The sequence below is a fragment of the Daucus carota genome, chromosome 9 (genome assembly GCF_001625215.2).
Source record: "Daucus carota subsp. sativus chromosome 9, DH1 v3.0, whole genome shotgun sequence".
NCBI classification, from domain to species: Eukaryota; Viridiplantae; Streptophyta; class Magnoliopsida; order Apiales; family Apiaceae; genus Daucus; species Daucus carota.
This window is the reverse complement of record NC_030389.2, coordinates 27,437,016-27,452,495: the sequence shown is the minus strand read 5'-3', so window position 1 is coordinate 27,452,495 and position 15,480 is coordinate 27,437,016. Positions and strand designations below refer to the sequence as shown.

At 36.8% G+C, this 15,480-nt stretch overlaps 3 protein-coding genes across 3 annotated transcripts; 1 reads left to right on the top strand and 2 right to left on the bottom strand.

Moving 5' to 3' along the window:
* Window positions 1–1,273: 1,273 nt before the first annotated feature.
* LOC108201365 (uncharacterized) lies at window positions 1,274–10,311 on the bottom strand. The gene is made up of 13 exons (XM_017369658.1): window positions 10,240–10,311; window positions 8,351–8,483; window positions 8,174–8,272; window positions 7,990–8,088; window positions 7,631–7,723; window positions 7,408–7,518; window positions 7,220–7,324; window positions 6,097–7,062; window positions 5,478–5,924; window positions 5,121–5,373; window positions 3,575–4,605; window positions 2,577–2,918; window positions 1,274–2,493 (listed from the first exon to the last, which is right to left on the bottom strand). Exons 1-13 carry the CDS (start codon window positions 10,309–10,311, stop codon window positions 1,274–1,276), a joined length of 4,971 nt encoding a protein of 1,656 aa, XP_017225147.1.
* Window positions 10,312–11,711: 1,400 nt separating this feature from the next.
* Window positions 11,712–12,167, top strand: LOC108201364 (uncharacterized protein At4g04775-like). Its single transcript, XM_017369656.1, has 2 exons — window positions 11,712–11,867; window positions 11,943–12,167. Exons 1-2 carry the CDS (start codon window positions 11,712–11,714, stop codon window positions 12,165–12,167), a joined length of 381 nt encoding a protein of 126 aa, XP_017225145.1.
* Window positions 12,168–12,819: 652 nt separating this feature from the next.
* On the bottom strand, window positions 12,820–14,331 carry LOC108201363 (uncharacterized). The gene is made up of 3 exons (XM_017369655.1): window positions 14,139–14,331; window positions 13,887–13,976; window positions 12,820–13,829 (listed from the first exon to the last, which is right to left on the bottom strand). Exons 1-3 carry the CDS (start codon window positions 14,329–14,331, stop codon window positions 12,820–12,822), a joined length of 1,293 nt encoding a protein of 430 aa, XP_017225144.1.
* Window positions 14,332–15,480: the final 1,149 nt, after the last annotated feature.

The window sequence follows — 15,480 nt, the reverse complement described above, 5'->3', positions numbered from 1 at the left end:
AGTCTTGAAAAGGCAAATGAATTATTCGATAACATGTTAAAGAACATCAAAGATAGACAGGCAGATATTGTCAAGAGCTGTAGGAAGCTGGAGAATCAATATGGGTAAATCTTAGTATAGCGTTTGTGTTATGTAACTGCATTGACAACCAATTGGTTATTTTTTATGGTTGTTGTTGTATTTATGTGCAGGGAAGCAATAAGAGTGTTGGACGACAAACCTAATGCAAGTGGAGATGAATCTGGCGGTGAAAATGAACTTCTGCCGAAAGGATATGCTGAGGATGTCAAGAAATTTGTGACTGATTGTCGTGATTCTTTTAACGGCCATGGAGTGATTATGAAAAATGAGTGCTCAGCGATGGAGGATTTATTCAAGAGCTACAATAACATGTTGCAGGTAAGCATCGATGAACTGAAAAACAGGGAAGTGGTCATCGGCAATCTGAGGAGAACTCTCCGATGTAAGTTGTCTATCTTTGGCAGAACAGAAGTGGAATACTCTGATTCTAAGTGATATCAGCTGAGCAGCTTTATAATTTCTTGCTTTCATATTTTGATTTTAACAAACTTATTGGTTGTAATGTCCTAAACAATTTTCTAATGTAAGGCAGTGTGCTTCCAAGACTGGTGAAATTTTATCATCGTTCCATTCCTTTTTAACTGCCATTAGTTTTAATTTATATATGAAAACTGTTGCCAAAACCATGTGATTAAAGTCTGAAATGGTATGGATTTTATAACTGCGTGAGCCAATAATAGTACAAAGGCACCGTTTATCGTTTGGTTTGTCTAAAACATGAGCCCAAAACTTTGGTGAAAGGCCAAATTTGCTTTAAATGTAAGCATTCTGGCAAATGTGTTTACCAGGACTGGAGTTTATAATAATGTACTTGCTTAGTCATGTTAGGCTTTGTCCTAGTGGTGTCTCATCTGTTACATTCGGCTGTTCCTCAAACTGGTTTCTGAACATATGTATGGCTAACCCTGGAAACATTTGTATTAATGGTTGTGAATGTACACCCGGTTCGTGTGTATGTTATAAACTCCCTAAAAATTAATAAAGATGAACTGTTTCAAGTCTTGTGCAAAAACAATCCTACCCCGGATAGAAACATAACAAAAGTACAACAATGCACACACTCTAATAGCATTCTGTTGAAAGAAAAACATGATTATATAGCCACAAATCTTTCTTGAAATCGAGGAAAGTACATTACATAATGAAAAAAACTTGCGTAATTAGTTGAAACCTTTTGATGTCTTAGGATGCACTAATTTCGAACAACATGTGGTATGTTGTAAAAAACTTCCTCAAAAACTACATTATTTGTACTTTCACTTGATCTTCCATCATCACCAATGACTAAGATGTGAAGACCTGCTGCAGAAGTAACACGCGAAATAGCCACATACAACTGACCGTGACAAAATACAGGTCTAGGCAAGAATAGACCTACGGTATCAAGTGACTGCCCCTGGCTCTTATTTATCGTCATAGCAAAACATATCTGAAGAGGGAATTGAGTTCGCTTGAAATCGAAAGGCCACGGTGTCTCCGTTGGGATCATTTCTATCCTTAGAATTAGGTGCTTAGATCCCGCCTTTGAACCACACATTATTTGGCACTCAATGCTATTTTTTTTGCAACCAGTAACTATCATCCGAGTTCCATTGCATAGTCCATTTATTTGATTTAAATTCCTCATCAGCATAACAGGAGTACCAATATTGAGCTTTAGCTCGTGTTTGGGAATGCAAGGCATGTTTAGGGAGTTTAGATACTCAACGGGGAATGACTCGTCAAAGTCATTTTCCTCGGCGCCTTGATCTTCTAATGAGTCCTGGCTAAAGAATGTGTGAGTCTGTCCTGGTAATTGGTCAAGAATGGCATAATTTATGTCATCAACCACAACATTTGTCGGTGTTAGGATGGCGCGTGAACTGAAGTACTGAGGAGACCCTATGTTATTCAAAAAGTCCGGATAAACAACGTCAATCAAATCTTGTATTGGTGTTTCCTCGGAGTGTTGAACATGCTGTCCAGGTAGTTTGAATAAGACCTCAGAAAGGTGATCCTTTTTGCTGATCGGCTCGACCTTACCATCTCCAACTTTTAGCTGCCACTCACTGAAGTCCCTTATCAAACTGTTCTGCTCATCAGTGTTGCCATGGTGTAGACGCATGTTACGCCATAGTATGAAAACCTGGCAGTGTTCCCACAATGGAGAATTGTTTAGAGTAGCTCCAACAATCTCCAGACGACCAGCTTTGGGAATAAAAGGTAAAATTTGACGAAAGTCTCCACCAAATACCACGGTTATGCCTCCGAAAGGCTTGTTGGCTCTATCAGGATCGACAGCAGCCATGATGTCTCGCAAACTACGATCAACACATTCAAAGGCATAGCGGTGTTGCATCGGAGCCTCATCCCAAATAATTAAATCGGTTGACCACAGTAATTCCGCAATATTTGTACCGTGTTTTATTCCATCTGTAGAATATTGGTCAAGCTTCAGAGGTAAGTGAAAGCGAGAGTGTGTTGTTCTCCCCCTGGAAGAAGAGTCGCAGCAGTACCTGATGATGCAACTGGGAGCACAATTTTCCGTTTCGAGCGAAGGAATGAAATAATAGTTTGCCATAGGAATGTTTTACCACAACCTCCACTGCCATGTACAAAAAACAGACCACCCTTTTTTGCGTCAACTGAATCTATGACTGCTTTGTACACGTCCTTCTGCTCGGCGTTTAATTTCTTATAATTAATGTCGTGCTTCTCTTTCATTTCGGCTACATTATAAGACGTTTCTTCGAGAATCAACCGGTTCATGTCAGCTGCCATGTAGATAGAGGTTGGAAATGGTAGATAAGGAAAGTCCTTTAAGCTCTTGCCAATGTCATTAAAAAGCTTTTCAATCTCTACACACATGTAGTAAGGTTAACAGATTTCAGAGTTTTTTGTGGTATTCAGTAGTATAAAGCAGAATATATACTATAAGATGGTAATCATTAATAATCCAAAAACACTACAACACTACTGCAGACGAAACTGTTTTTATGAATGAGTTCTGAGATTAGTCAAAAAATGGTTATCTGCGTACCAGTGTATCATATGTGCACAAATTATGGATTTTTTTGTTAGCCAGATTTGATCTTAAACATGCGAAGATTGATGTATGCTTATCCTAGTATTTAAGCTAATACAGTAGTATGTGCGTGTGTGATACAAACATCGGTTCAAATCATGGTTAACATACAATAGGAAAAATCAGAATGCTTCGTTCTTTAGTCTTATGTGATTAAGACAGCATAATACCAGGAGTGTTCTGGGAATATACAGGTAATTGGTAAATTAAGGAACTAATGAAGAAATATTTAGTGTATTTCAAAAAGTGGAACTTTGTTGTATACGATTCTAGAAGATGCATTAGGAATGGCAAAAAGATGGGTACTGGTACGCAGACCTTCATCCACACATTATTGCTTTCCTATTACCAAAGCAGCAAAAATACGTACATAATCTAATACTTCAGTATGAACGTGTCTAGTTTCAAAGAAAGTATATGCTGACAAACCTGCAAGTGTGAAATTCTGAATATCTTCCTGTGTCAGCTCCAGATCAGGATTTCCTGTACAGTTTCTGCGGCTGGTAAGTATGTCTTCTGACATGCATTCCCAGTGACACTGCCATAAACACAGAGGATCGGCTACAGCACTGTATGCGAGGATATTGACAAATATCTCCCTAAGCTGGTGAGGAAAGGCAGAGTGTGCATTTTCTTTAAGTGCATCATGCCATTGCTTGTCGTTCTGCAACAGACCCATTGCACCACACGCCTCTTTGAATGTCCCGTACAACACTCCATCAACCGTGCGAAGGTCCTGAAATTTTGTGCATCCCTTTTTACGTAGCAACAGCATTCTAAGGTAGAGTAAATCACCGGCAGTTGAATGAACCTCGGATAACCTTCCGACGACATCACCTCTCTGCCTGGCCTTCCATTTGCACTCCTTTGGCAACCATGTGAAGAACGAAGGGAATTCTGCATAAGTGTAGTTCCTGGCATTCGGAAGAGTTTTGTTTGCAATTAACCAAGCCTCAAGCTTGCTTCTCTTATAATCAGCACGTTGGCATACATTCTCCAAGGATTCTCCGGTCTTGAAGCACACATACTTGCTTTCTGAAAGATGTATTGGTAGACGATCGACTGTTGGCCATCGAGAGTGAATATCAAATCCGAGTATTCTCCAAGCAGCTTCAGAAGCGCATACATATCGGCCGTCAAGATAATGCTGAACTTCGTCTACGACCTTATTTTTGGAAGGCAGTACTTCATTTGTTGCAGTGTTATCGTTCTTCCGCTTAAGCAGCATAGTGGCGGTGTCGTGTCCCTTTAGACAATACTTAAATAGGTACTTCAATGACCGGGAATTATTGCATATCTCCAGATTAATACGGCATTGGAACCGGATCAATAATTCCCGGTTATATGGAACAACGAACTTATTGTCAAGAAGCACACCTTTTCTGAGCACGGTTCGTCCGGTATTCCTACGCCGATAAATGGGAAATCCGCTTTCATCAAAACACGTAACTCCGCTGTACCTAAAATTTCAATTCTAAATTCAAATTAAATCATATATATTTTGTACTGCTCAAGAGAGGGAATGATATATAGATATAGATATATTATTTATATATTACATGAGATAAAACATGAACAACGGGAGTTATTGATTTAAGAACAACTTATCGATATTATATAATATATAATATATAACATGAACAACGACAGTGATGCATTGAGGTTTAACTTATCAATAGTTATTTATGTGTGAAAGTATCTCAACAGAATACTACACATTTCTGTTACTTGCTATACTGTAAAATACATATATACCATTTTGTCATATGTTTGTCTCTGAACAATATGAAACTTCAGATCATACAATATTGCAGGCTATTCCAGACCATATACTGCGAAATCTAAAGTCTAAATACAAAGGTATATCGACTAAACTAACACTTGAATGCTTACAATTATTATTATTGACATATATTAAATAATTACCGTGTTTCATACGCATGAAACACATATTCACAGCATGCATTTTATTTACCTTTTGGGAAAATGACGTCCACATCTACCTTTAACCATGCATGCAGAATAAGATCGGTCTTTACTGCAAGGACCATGGATCATGTAGTTTTTCACTGCATGATACCCAATACTGTCCTCCTCTTCATTAGGAATCTCGGCACTTACTAACTTATCAATTTGGTCAGCCGTCTTTGGTTTATCTTTATCACTAAGCCACACTAACATATGAGCGTGAGGCAAGCCACGCTTCCGAAACTCAATGAAATGCATTACTGTGAATGAAGAAAAAACGTGTACATGGATTAATGGCAGAAAGTAAAAATACAACATGAGGTTACGTAGGAAAAAAAGAATTTGAACTTATAGCCGATGCAACATCCAAAATAATGTTTCTTCTTAATGAGGTCTATTAATTGGTCAAGTTTCAGTTTAAATACACGTGCAATGACATCAGGTGCATCGGCAACATCCACGCCAGGCAGATGCTTCATCATCTCTTGTATCTCAGGCCATTTTGTATTGGTCGTCATTGTTAAGAATAAAGAAGGGTGGCCAATACTACGGCACAAAGCTAAGGAATCTTTGAAATATTGAGACATGTAGCGCTTGGAGCCTGTGAATGATGCAGGAAGAATAGTGCATTTACCAACGTGTGATGGATCATTGTCTCCCCTACGTACTGCATCGCGAACGGATGTATAATGATCAGATCTAATTGTTGTCTGATTTCTAGAAATGCAATCCAATCGATATTGCTCCATTGCTGTAAATGCGTCCACAACATATTGCTGCCATAACCTACCTCCGAGATGTGGTGTCAAACCTGCCATTCCAACCAGTGGTAAGATACACTTCTGAAATTCAGTATAAAATTAATATATAATCACATATATTAATATATGGATAATGACATGTATGATACACATCATAATATGCTGGAGCCTAGCATGAATGTGTTGAAAGTTCCCCATATTTAAAAAGTTAGAAGGAGTCACCTTCGTTTATTCGTATCATCAGTTTAGAGGAATAATATTCTTTCATAGAAACATGCTCTCTGATCTTTCTCTGGCCGTCAAAATCAGCATCATCGTCCATCTGCACATTACTCATGTTAAGCAGTCTCAATGGGATTTTGGTATGATATTCGTCCTCCCCTCGTGGAAACAATAATGGAAACAACAATTGCATAAAGAAGGGATATGTCTCGAATACTCTCTTGAGATATCCTTGTCTGGTCTGGCACACTGTGTCTCTGCATCCAGCTGTGTTAGCACTGGCATTTACTATAAGACCTGCGACTTCATTTGATGGTCCTATGATATTTGGCCGACCATTTTCGGCCTGGGATGAGATTAGAATTAGCTTGAACTCCTCTTGCTGACCGTTCTTCACCTCTTCGCGAGCAGTTCGGAAATATTGAACCAATTTGTTATTCTCATCAAGCATTCTTGTAAGACCTTCCACAATTTCCCTATCTACCTCATCTGGTTTCGAACCAACAGCTCCAATTCGATTTTCCATTTCATTGTCGGTGTCATATATATAAAGTTTACAGAATTTTGGTTTGCCACCATCCTCCGGTAAAAGTTTGCCAATGAAATGCAGGTTCTGGCCCCTTATTTTGACACAAAATGGAGCACCACCCCTGTTTATTTTATGATCTATCTTGCCACCACTGGAACACATTGCAAACATGCAATTGTATACCCTTATATTTTGTCGGAAATGTTTTGACTTTGGACTGCCTTGGAGTAGGGATGCTAAAGGTTCTGGTGGCTGTTCCTCCCGAGGTAGTACAACCTGACCATTTTTGCAACACAATGAGAAAGTCGGAGTAGCTTTTGACAGTTCACCTCCTTCTGTGTTGTGATTAGTATTTGAGCTGTATCGACTCATGTAAGACGATTGGCAAAACCCTTTTGTGCTCTGGAAGGTGATTGTGCTGCCTGGAGTCACCGATCCTAGAAAAATACAAAAAACAGCGATCATACATGTTTGCTGAAATCGATATGAGCTCCATACAATTAGTAACATGTCAAAGTGCTGAGACAACACATTATACAACTATACTTCGTTACATATCAATGAGTCTCGTGGCCTGTGTATTGGTTTTTCTACCTGCATTACCCGGATTTTCGTCTTTGGGTGTCAACTGGGACTCTTGTCCAAGCCTTTGCTTTGCTAGCGTCTTAACTCCAAGTCCTCTCCCTCTACGCTTAGTACCTGCATATGTTCAATAATAGGGATCAGGTGCACACAATACGATGAATACAGCATTGCATATATTCTCGGTTAAACAACGCAACCTTGAGGATTATCTTTTGGTGGTTGGTTCTCTTTCTGCAAAGAGGTAAACATTTTGTTGACGCCAGGACCTCGTCCACGCTTCTTAGACTCTGCACAACAACACTTTGAAACTGTAATAGAAGAAAATGACACAAACTACAATGACAACGTATGCTGGATTGTTATATTTTTCATGCTCTCCTTACGACGCTGTTATATTTTTGAAAGAAAAAGAGTCAATACCAGCCTGTATGGATGACGTGTTGGGACTCCCTTGACTCCTGCCACCAAGAATTGTTTGTATGCTTGGCCCTCTGTACTTGCGAATAATATCTTCTGGCCAAAAAAATCATACAATGATATAGGGACAGGTATAGAAGTGTTTAACACAAAAAACACTTTGCGACTAACAACCTGGTCTGATTTGATGAGTCTGTCCAAGTTGACATTTGTTTTTGTCTCCATGAAAATTCGTATCGCTTGATCCAGAGCGAAGTGTTGAATCGGGTGTGCCTTCTAAACATGTTGTCAGTGGCGATGAAAGGGAATAATCATAAGGAACTGATTGCTGATTGTTGATTAATAAATGGAGCAGGCCTCACCAATTTCTATGACGTCCAGATGTGGAGTTTCGGTGATTTTCTTCGGGTGTACGTTTGTGTCAATGGTTCCTAACGCAGTCCTACTGTTGGATTGTGATCCTAACACAGAAACATCAAACCACGGCATCCATATGTTAATTCAACTCGGAGTACCACATCGTCTTGAGTATGGATCAGGACTTACCAATGTTCACGACGTGCGGATGGAGATGTTCGCTGGTTTTGTTCAAGGATAGGTTTGTATGAATGGTGCCACATGCAGTCCTGGTGCTTGATTGTGTTCCTAAAACAAAAAACACTAAATCACACAATCCATGGCTATGAAGCACAAATCATAAAGGAATATATCGAGCAATAATACCATGGCTTTCAGTCTGGTGTTCAGTTGAAGGATGAGTGACCCTTTGCTGCAACTTTGATACCCTATTAAGCAAGAAATCGTCAAGAGCCGAAAAGCGGCCACATCGCTTGCGACCTGTGAAGCAGATTGTCCACTGAAAGACACAGGTGATGATAGATGACTATAAATTATGCAATCAACAATCAACAATCACCAATTACCTAAACCCGGCGTCGAGGAATCGTTGTCGTCATTTTCCATATCTGTTTGGAGAAGATGTATATGCAAAAGGCAGAAGATCACAGTGATGACCGGACGGGGAGAAGGAATGATCCATACTATTGTACACTGAATTCAAAATTTGAATTAAACCCCGGATGTTTAGGCAACCGAATATTAATCCGTTAATGCACGATCAAAACATCTCAAAGACAGCTACGGTAGGATATAAATGTAAACAAATTGATTAGCGGGTTATCGGGTATGTGGGTTAACGGAGCAGGCAAAAGATATGGGTATTTTGAGGACTTTTTTTGGGCCTTCACTAGCATGCATTAAGATTATATTGATGTAGCTACCCCAATTTTAGTTATTTATATTTTTTTGCTAAGTGGTAATGGTTGTAGTGCTTAACTTTTTACATAATATCTAAATAGTGCCACTGGATGCCAACTAGATGCCATTAGATAATTTAGCTAATGGTTTTAGTCCCTCGGAGATGCTCTTACTACATTTTTCTTAATATTCGTCAAAATCAAACCAGCAAAAAAAATTTATATGATATAAAATATAATGAGTTGGTTTTTCCTTGTAAAATTTTAAAAATAAGAATATTAAATTTACAATTAATAGTTACATTATGTCCTTTTGTAAATAAAATTTGCTTATTTGGAAGAATACATAAATATGATTTATTAGAATTTTTGTAATTATATGTAAAAGATTCTAAAACATTTGTTACTATATCCGATGATATATTGTATTTATAATAATGACATTATATTTTAAAATATAATCAATATTTGTATCATTGAAGCACAGTCTTATGACAAATTTATATATTTTTAAATTATTTTATTATTTTAGTCAACCGTGTTAGTCAACCTCATTGGAGATCCCAATTTAAAATATTCTACTCAAAAAGGCTGTGACATGTTGTGAATTGAAAAATATATATAAAAAATGGTTATTCCATTTATATTTGGTCTAGGAACCTGGAGCGAGATCCCACAACATATATTTTACCAACTTTTAAAGACAAGCAGTAATTTCACATAATTCATCATCGTATTTAAATAATATAGGAAAATTTATATAAATATCTGTATTTTCATACTTAATTTCAAAAATATATATAGTCAAAGTTGAATATATAATTGCAATGTTGGTTGAAAGAAGTTTATTTTCATGTAAGAAGGGTCGCAATTGAGGTTAGCTGCACTATAATTTTAAAAAATAATTTGTAACTTGGGTATTTTCTGAAAAAAGTACAATAACACATACAATTTATAATAACTTGATATCATCTATTAAATATTGTCAATCTCTTCGGAGTACAATATCTTAAAGATTCGACAAATGCGTCAACCAGATATCTAAATCGATTTGATCTAGAAAAAGCTTGTAAATCCAAATTCATATTTTTTTTATTTATTTATTTTAAATAAACTGATTACAATATGACAATTTTTTAGTTTAGTATGTGCAACGATAGGCATGATGCTAAAAATAATATACTTTAAAATAACAATTAACTTTTTTTTAAAACAAAGGTGTTAATATAATAATAAAAATTCATACGGCATGTACACCAATGATCAAGTCGAATAAACTGGAAATTGCAATTGCCAGTTCTCATGAAAAGACAGTTAAACGATATTTTAAGATAAAGTATATACAAATACAAGTACCGCTTCATGCATCCTCGTCGAATCACTGGTACCCTCTTCATCATGCCCTAATAGAGCTATCGTTTGAGCCATCGACCAGAATTGCGATTCCATACAAATTTTTATCACCAAATCAAGACACCCACTTACAATGAAGAAGCGAAAACAAAGCTCTCATGAGGGAGAGAAAACAACCTTAGATCTGGAGCGGAACCAAAAAAACAAGAGAAATCAGACTGAATATCCACCCGATTGAAACAGAGAAAAAAGACAACGAAATTCCGATGGTTTCAGATCTAAGAATTTTTCAGAGAATATATATGGAACAGAACCACAATAACAAGAGAACTCGAACTGAAAACCCACACACTTGGAAGAGAGACAGCGAAATCTCCGATAGTTTTAGATCTAAGTTTCCCGTGAAAAAGTATTATTCAAAAACTATAAAAGAAACGAAGTAATTAACTGATTTGGGTTTTTCACCGGTGAAAACCGATGTAAGCCCCAAACGGTTACGACAAGAGAGATTGTGGAAATGATCTATACAGTAGTACTGTATTGTTTCTAAACAACAATTAACTTATATATTTAAAAATTTATAAAAGAATTTTCAATGAAATTCATCAAGACAATATATATATACCGCTATTTCATCATTGGTGGAATAAAACATTTTGTAATGTTTAACATGTAAAACATGATATTAAAACTTTTAAATGAAATAATGATTTTGTACGACATGGTTTGCAAAACTATACATTTTGCAATGTTTTTATGCAATATTTTACTTGCAAAACATAATTGGTCTCCACGATCTAAAAAAAAAAGTGATCTCCATATGCCTATATATAATTATAAATATGGTCGATGCATAAAATTTATCATGTAAATAGCATGTGAGATAATTAATACAGTCAATTAATTTTAAATAAAAATAAATAGACATTGAAGAAAATATAAATAAAAAGATATTTATTTATGTAGTTAATGAATTTTAATATTAAGATACACGTACATATCTCAACAATTTTGGGTATTGAGGGTTCGGGTTGTAATGACAAACATGAGTCAAAAATATAATTCAATTCGAACTCGACGTGAAAATTTAACACGTCAGAGTACTAACCTGAACCTGCCCAGAACCAGTGATATACAATTTGGGTTAAATATCACTTTGGTCACGGAAGTGAGCCCCATGTATCAATTGTTTCATCAATTTGAACGAGGTCTCATCTGTACCATTCTAGTACTCAGTAATGACGCGCCCGTTAAATTTGTATCATGGCCTAACGAAAATCCTGACCTGGCACATAATAGTTTGACACAGTGTCATCTAACGTTCTTTTTATTGCTGACATGGACTCCAACGGCTAATTGACTATATAACCCCAATATAAACACAGAAAACATACATACACACTTTCTCACAATCTCTCTAGGGTTCTTAAAGTGAATATCAATTTTTAAAGTAACACACGGATACTTCATCGGAGATGACATCAAATGGAAGCCATGGTAGGAGTACTTCTATAGAGTCTGTGAAGAATTGGGAGCATAAGCATTGTTTCTGCGGGAAGATAGCAAGGCTGTGTACCTCTTGGACACTAAAAAATCCGGGTAGAAGATTCTACACATGTGCAGTAGCTAAGGTAAGTTTTTGACTGCTTGTTAGATTTTATACTCATGTACGTTGTTAATTATTAGATTGTTTAAAAATATTGCAGGATGTGCAAGGATGCCATTTCTTCCAGTGGTGTGATGAAGCCTTTACTGGGAGGGCTTTTGATGTGGTAACTCATTTGAATCACAGAAGATTGTATTTGGAAGAGAAACTAAAATTGGTCGAAGAAGATCTCGAACAAAGTTGTGAGAAGAGGAAATTACTAAAGGCTGAAAGATTGAAGTTGGTGGAAGAAAGAGCTGCACTGGAAATTGAAAAAAATTGCTAGCGCGGCGGTTGAAATTATGTTTGGTTGTTGTTGTGGTTGTGTTTGCAATTATGATTCTAAAGTAATGTAATAAGTAGCAGTGGTAGGTTGGTTGGTTGGTTAAGTAGTAATGAATGATATATGTACCTGGTAGATGGATGTAATGAATGCAATTTTCAATCAATATATGACATTCATGACTTAACACAATGCTTACAAAATCTGGACTGAAATCAAACATAGCATTCCATAATGTCATTGTCTTAGCAAAAGATAGATATCAACTTACAAATGTCTTAAAGCATACCACAGCATTGAAGCACTCACTCAGGTTGTTCTCCACATTATCAGCTTTAGAGTGAGTGTCAAAATATGCTTTACTTCATACTTTGGGATCAAATTTTGAAAGTTGATCATGGGCTGCCTTTGACAATCTTTGAAGATCTTTCATAGTTCTATCATATGCAACAGGATATTTTGCACAACTTGCTGTCCAGAATGCCCTCTTCACAGCCAAAGATGGAAACCTGAAATACAAAGATGTAAAATTAATGATTTGCAGAAATATACAGGAAATGTAGTAATTATAAGTTATGAAGTTTATACCTTTTTCTGAAGTTGCTATATATGTGTCTGCTACAGAATCTGTGCTCCACCTTTGGGAGCACCTCATTTAAAGCTTTGTCAAGGCCCTTCTGCTGATCACTTCATAGTTTTCACTCTCAACCACAGCATATGAAATAGGGAACATTTGATTGTTCCCATCTCTTCCAACTGCTGACAGTAGTTGACCACCACACACTGTCTTCAAGAAACACCCATCCAAGCCAATGATAGGCCTACAACCAGCTTTCCACCCTTTTTTCATTGCATCATAAAAGATATATACCCTTTTGAACTTGTTTGCGTCTGTCTCATTCAACCTTGTTGTTCTTATCTGCACTGTATTGTTTTTATTACTCTTGATTATTTCATATCCAAAATCCCTTAGTCTAGAGTAATGTTCTTTAAGTGCCTCATGCACACCCTCAAGAGCAGCTTTTATAACCCTTAATATCTTGATTCTAGACACCTCAATTTCAGGCTCCTTCTTAATTGCCTCAGCCATCTCCTTTACTTTCCATTGAGGATTTTTTCTAATCCTATCTCCAAACACTTCTGTTAGGTACTTCACACTTGCAAGCTTGTTTGAGTATGGTTTTGTGCAATTGTGTTCCGGGAACAATGTCTTGATTGTACAATTGTCACTATCTTTATCCTTGCTACACCATATATAAAACCTACAATCTGTTTCACAACACACTTGACATCTGCTTGCATCACTAGTAATAAACTGAACTCCCCTTCTCTCCTTAATCCCATATTCTCTAACAGCTTCTCTAAATTCTCCCATGCTTGCAAATTTCATGCCCACGTGCCAGTTAATGTCACCCTGTTTACCACCAACTCCAAATCCAGGCCTACGTCTCCTCCTCTTTTTAGGATTTGGAGGCCCTATGTACCCAATTTTTGAGTTTTCATCCTCACTGGAGGAGTAGTCAGATCTGAGCTCCCAAAAACCAAATTCAGACTCATCGCTAGCCACCTGTGTACCAACAGGGGCACCTTCCATACCAGCTTCTCTCACTGTTAGAACTCCAGTGGTCATATCATGTTGAACTTTTTTCGGATTCTCCTTAAATTCTGCTCATTCCTCATCACTATCAGCAAATAAGTCAACATCACTCAAACTCTAAGAACCTTCACTCTCAGTTTCTGCACTATAATCTGGATCACTTCCATCATCATCATCCTCTTCATTTTCATTCCCACCTATCTCAGTCTCTTCATCTATTTCATTAAATTTTTATCCTTCGGTAGATCAATCACCTCATCCGTTTCATAGTGATCAACATACAAATCCAACCTACCCAGGGGGTTTGTGAAATTCTATCATTTCCCTTACACTGCTATCATCGTACAATAATTTTACCCCATCCTCTATACACATGCCTTTACTTTTATAATAAACCAGGTCAGTTGGGCTATAACCATATTTCTCAGCAAATTCATCCAAATCTTTAAACGAAAATAAGTCCGTGTCAAATCCATGAATAACATCTACTAACCCCCCTTTGTACTCGATTATAGGAGCATGTATCAACTCCCCGTGATGATGCACAAACAAACTTACGAACGATTCCATACTGTAAAATATATTAAAATTATGACATTCACTATAACACACAATAGATCGATTGAAAACAAATATTTACACAACATATCGATTGAAAGTAGCAACTGGAACAAACACATATCTATTCAATACAAGGATATATCATTACGTACCTCTACTTTATAGACGGATTGGAGCTTTATCACAGACTTCGCGTCGCTTGCCTCGATTAGGTTAAGCTTCGGTACATGCTTCCCCCAATTCCACTCGACTCCCCCAATTTTGTTTCGTGTGAAACCCTTTTCTTTTGTTTTATTTTGCTTTTAGTTTATAATTACTTTATTTTTCTATTAAAAGTTGTGGGTGCACAGCTGGACTGTCAGGTATGAGCCAAGTCAGCAACGTCACGATTTCCGTCGGGTCAACGGGTCAATTTAACGGGGGCGTCATTACATAGTACTAGAATGGTACATATGAGACCTCGTTCAAATTGATGAAATAATTGATACTTGGGGCTCACTTCAGTTACCAAAGTGATATTTAACCCTTTACAATTTAGACCAAGTTAGAATATACCAACTTTCTTAAGTGATTTATTTGGTTTTTAAATTTGATTTTACAAAAATGTGTAAAACCACTTAAAAAGATAATTCATATTTTAATTTATTGTTATATTAATATATTTTAAATATAATAGATCATAAATATATTTTTAACAAAAATATATAAAATAAAATCAAACTTAACATATAAATAAATAATAATTTTTCTTTTTAATAATTAAATCTAACCAAAGGAGGCGTTTGTAAGGATTCAGTTTTTCGAGCTCGCTCGTCAAAATGGGCTGCTGCATCAGCATCACGGAGTACGTCGAAGTTCGAACAACATTTCCATTTTCCTGACTCCTGAGTCCTGAGGGCGGCTGCTCGTATAACCCGAAATTTTATGGTGTCATAGTTGATACTAGTAATACTCAATACGAACACGACTCTCGCACTGTTCATGGTAATCTGAATCTGTATTAATAAATACTCCCTCCGTCCCGAAAAGATTGAACCGTTTTGACTTTCACGGAGATTAAGAAAAAGGTAGTAAAAAGGTTGAAAAGTTGGTAAAGTGGTTGGACCCATCAAAATTTTAATACTCCCTCCGTCCCAATGAATTGTATGCAGTTTCCTT

Coding starts and splice junctions, on each gene's coding strand:
- LOC108201365 (XM_017369658.1), bottom strand. CDS start 10,311: ATGGCTCAAACGATAGCTCTATTAGGGCATGATGAAGAGGGTACCAGT. Junction 7,519..7,630: donor CACGTCATCCATACAGGCTG/GTATTGACTCTT, acceptor CTTCTATTACAG/TTTCAAAGTGTTGTTGTGCA. Junction 2,494..2,576: donor GCTCCCAGTTGCATCATCAG/GTACTGCTGCGA, acceptor AATATTCTACAG/ATGGAATAAAACACGGTACA.
- LOC108201363 (XM_017369655.1), bottom strand. CDS start 14,331: ATGGAATCGTTCGTAAGTTTGTTTGTGCATCATCACGGGGAGTTGATA. Junction 13,977..14,138: donor GGTTTATTATAAAAGTAAAG/GCATGTGTATAG, acceptor TTAATGAAATAG/ATGAAGAGACTGAGATAGGT. Junction 13,830..13,886: donor TGCAGAAACTGAGAGTGAAG/GTTCTTAGAGTT, acceptor AGGAATGAGCAG/AATTTAAGGAGAATCCGAAA.
- LOC108201364 (XM_017369656.1), top strand. CDS start 11,712: ATGACATCAAATGGAAGCCATGGTAGGAGTACTTCTATAGAGTCTGTG. Junction 11,868..11,942: donor ACACATGTGCAGTAGCTAAG/GTAAGTTTTTGA, acceptor AAAATATTGCAG/GATGTGCAAGGATGCCATTT.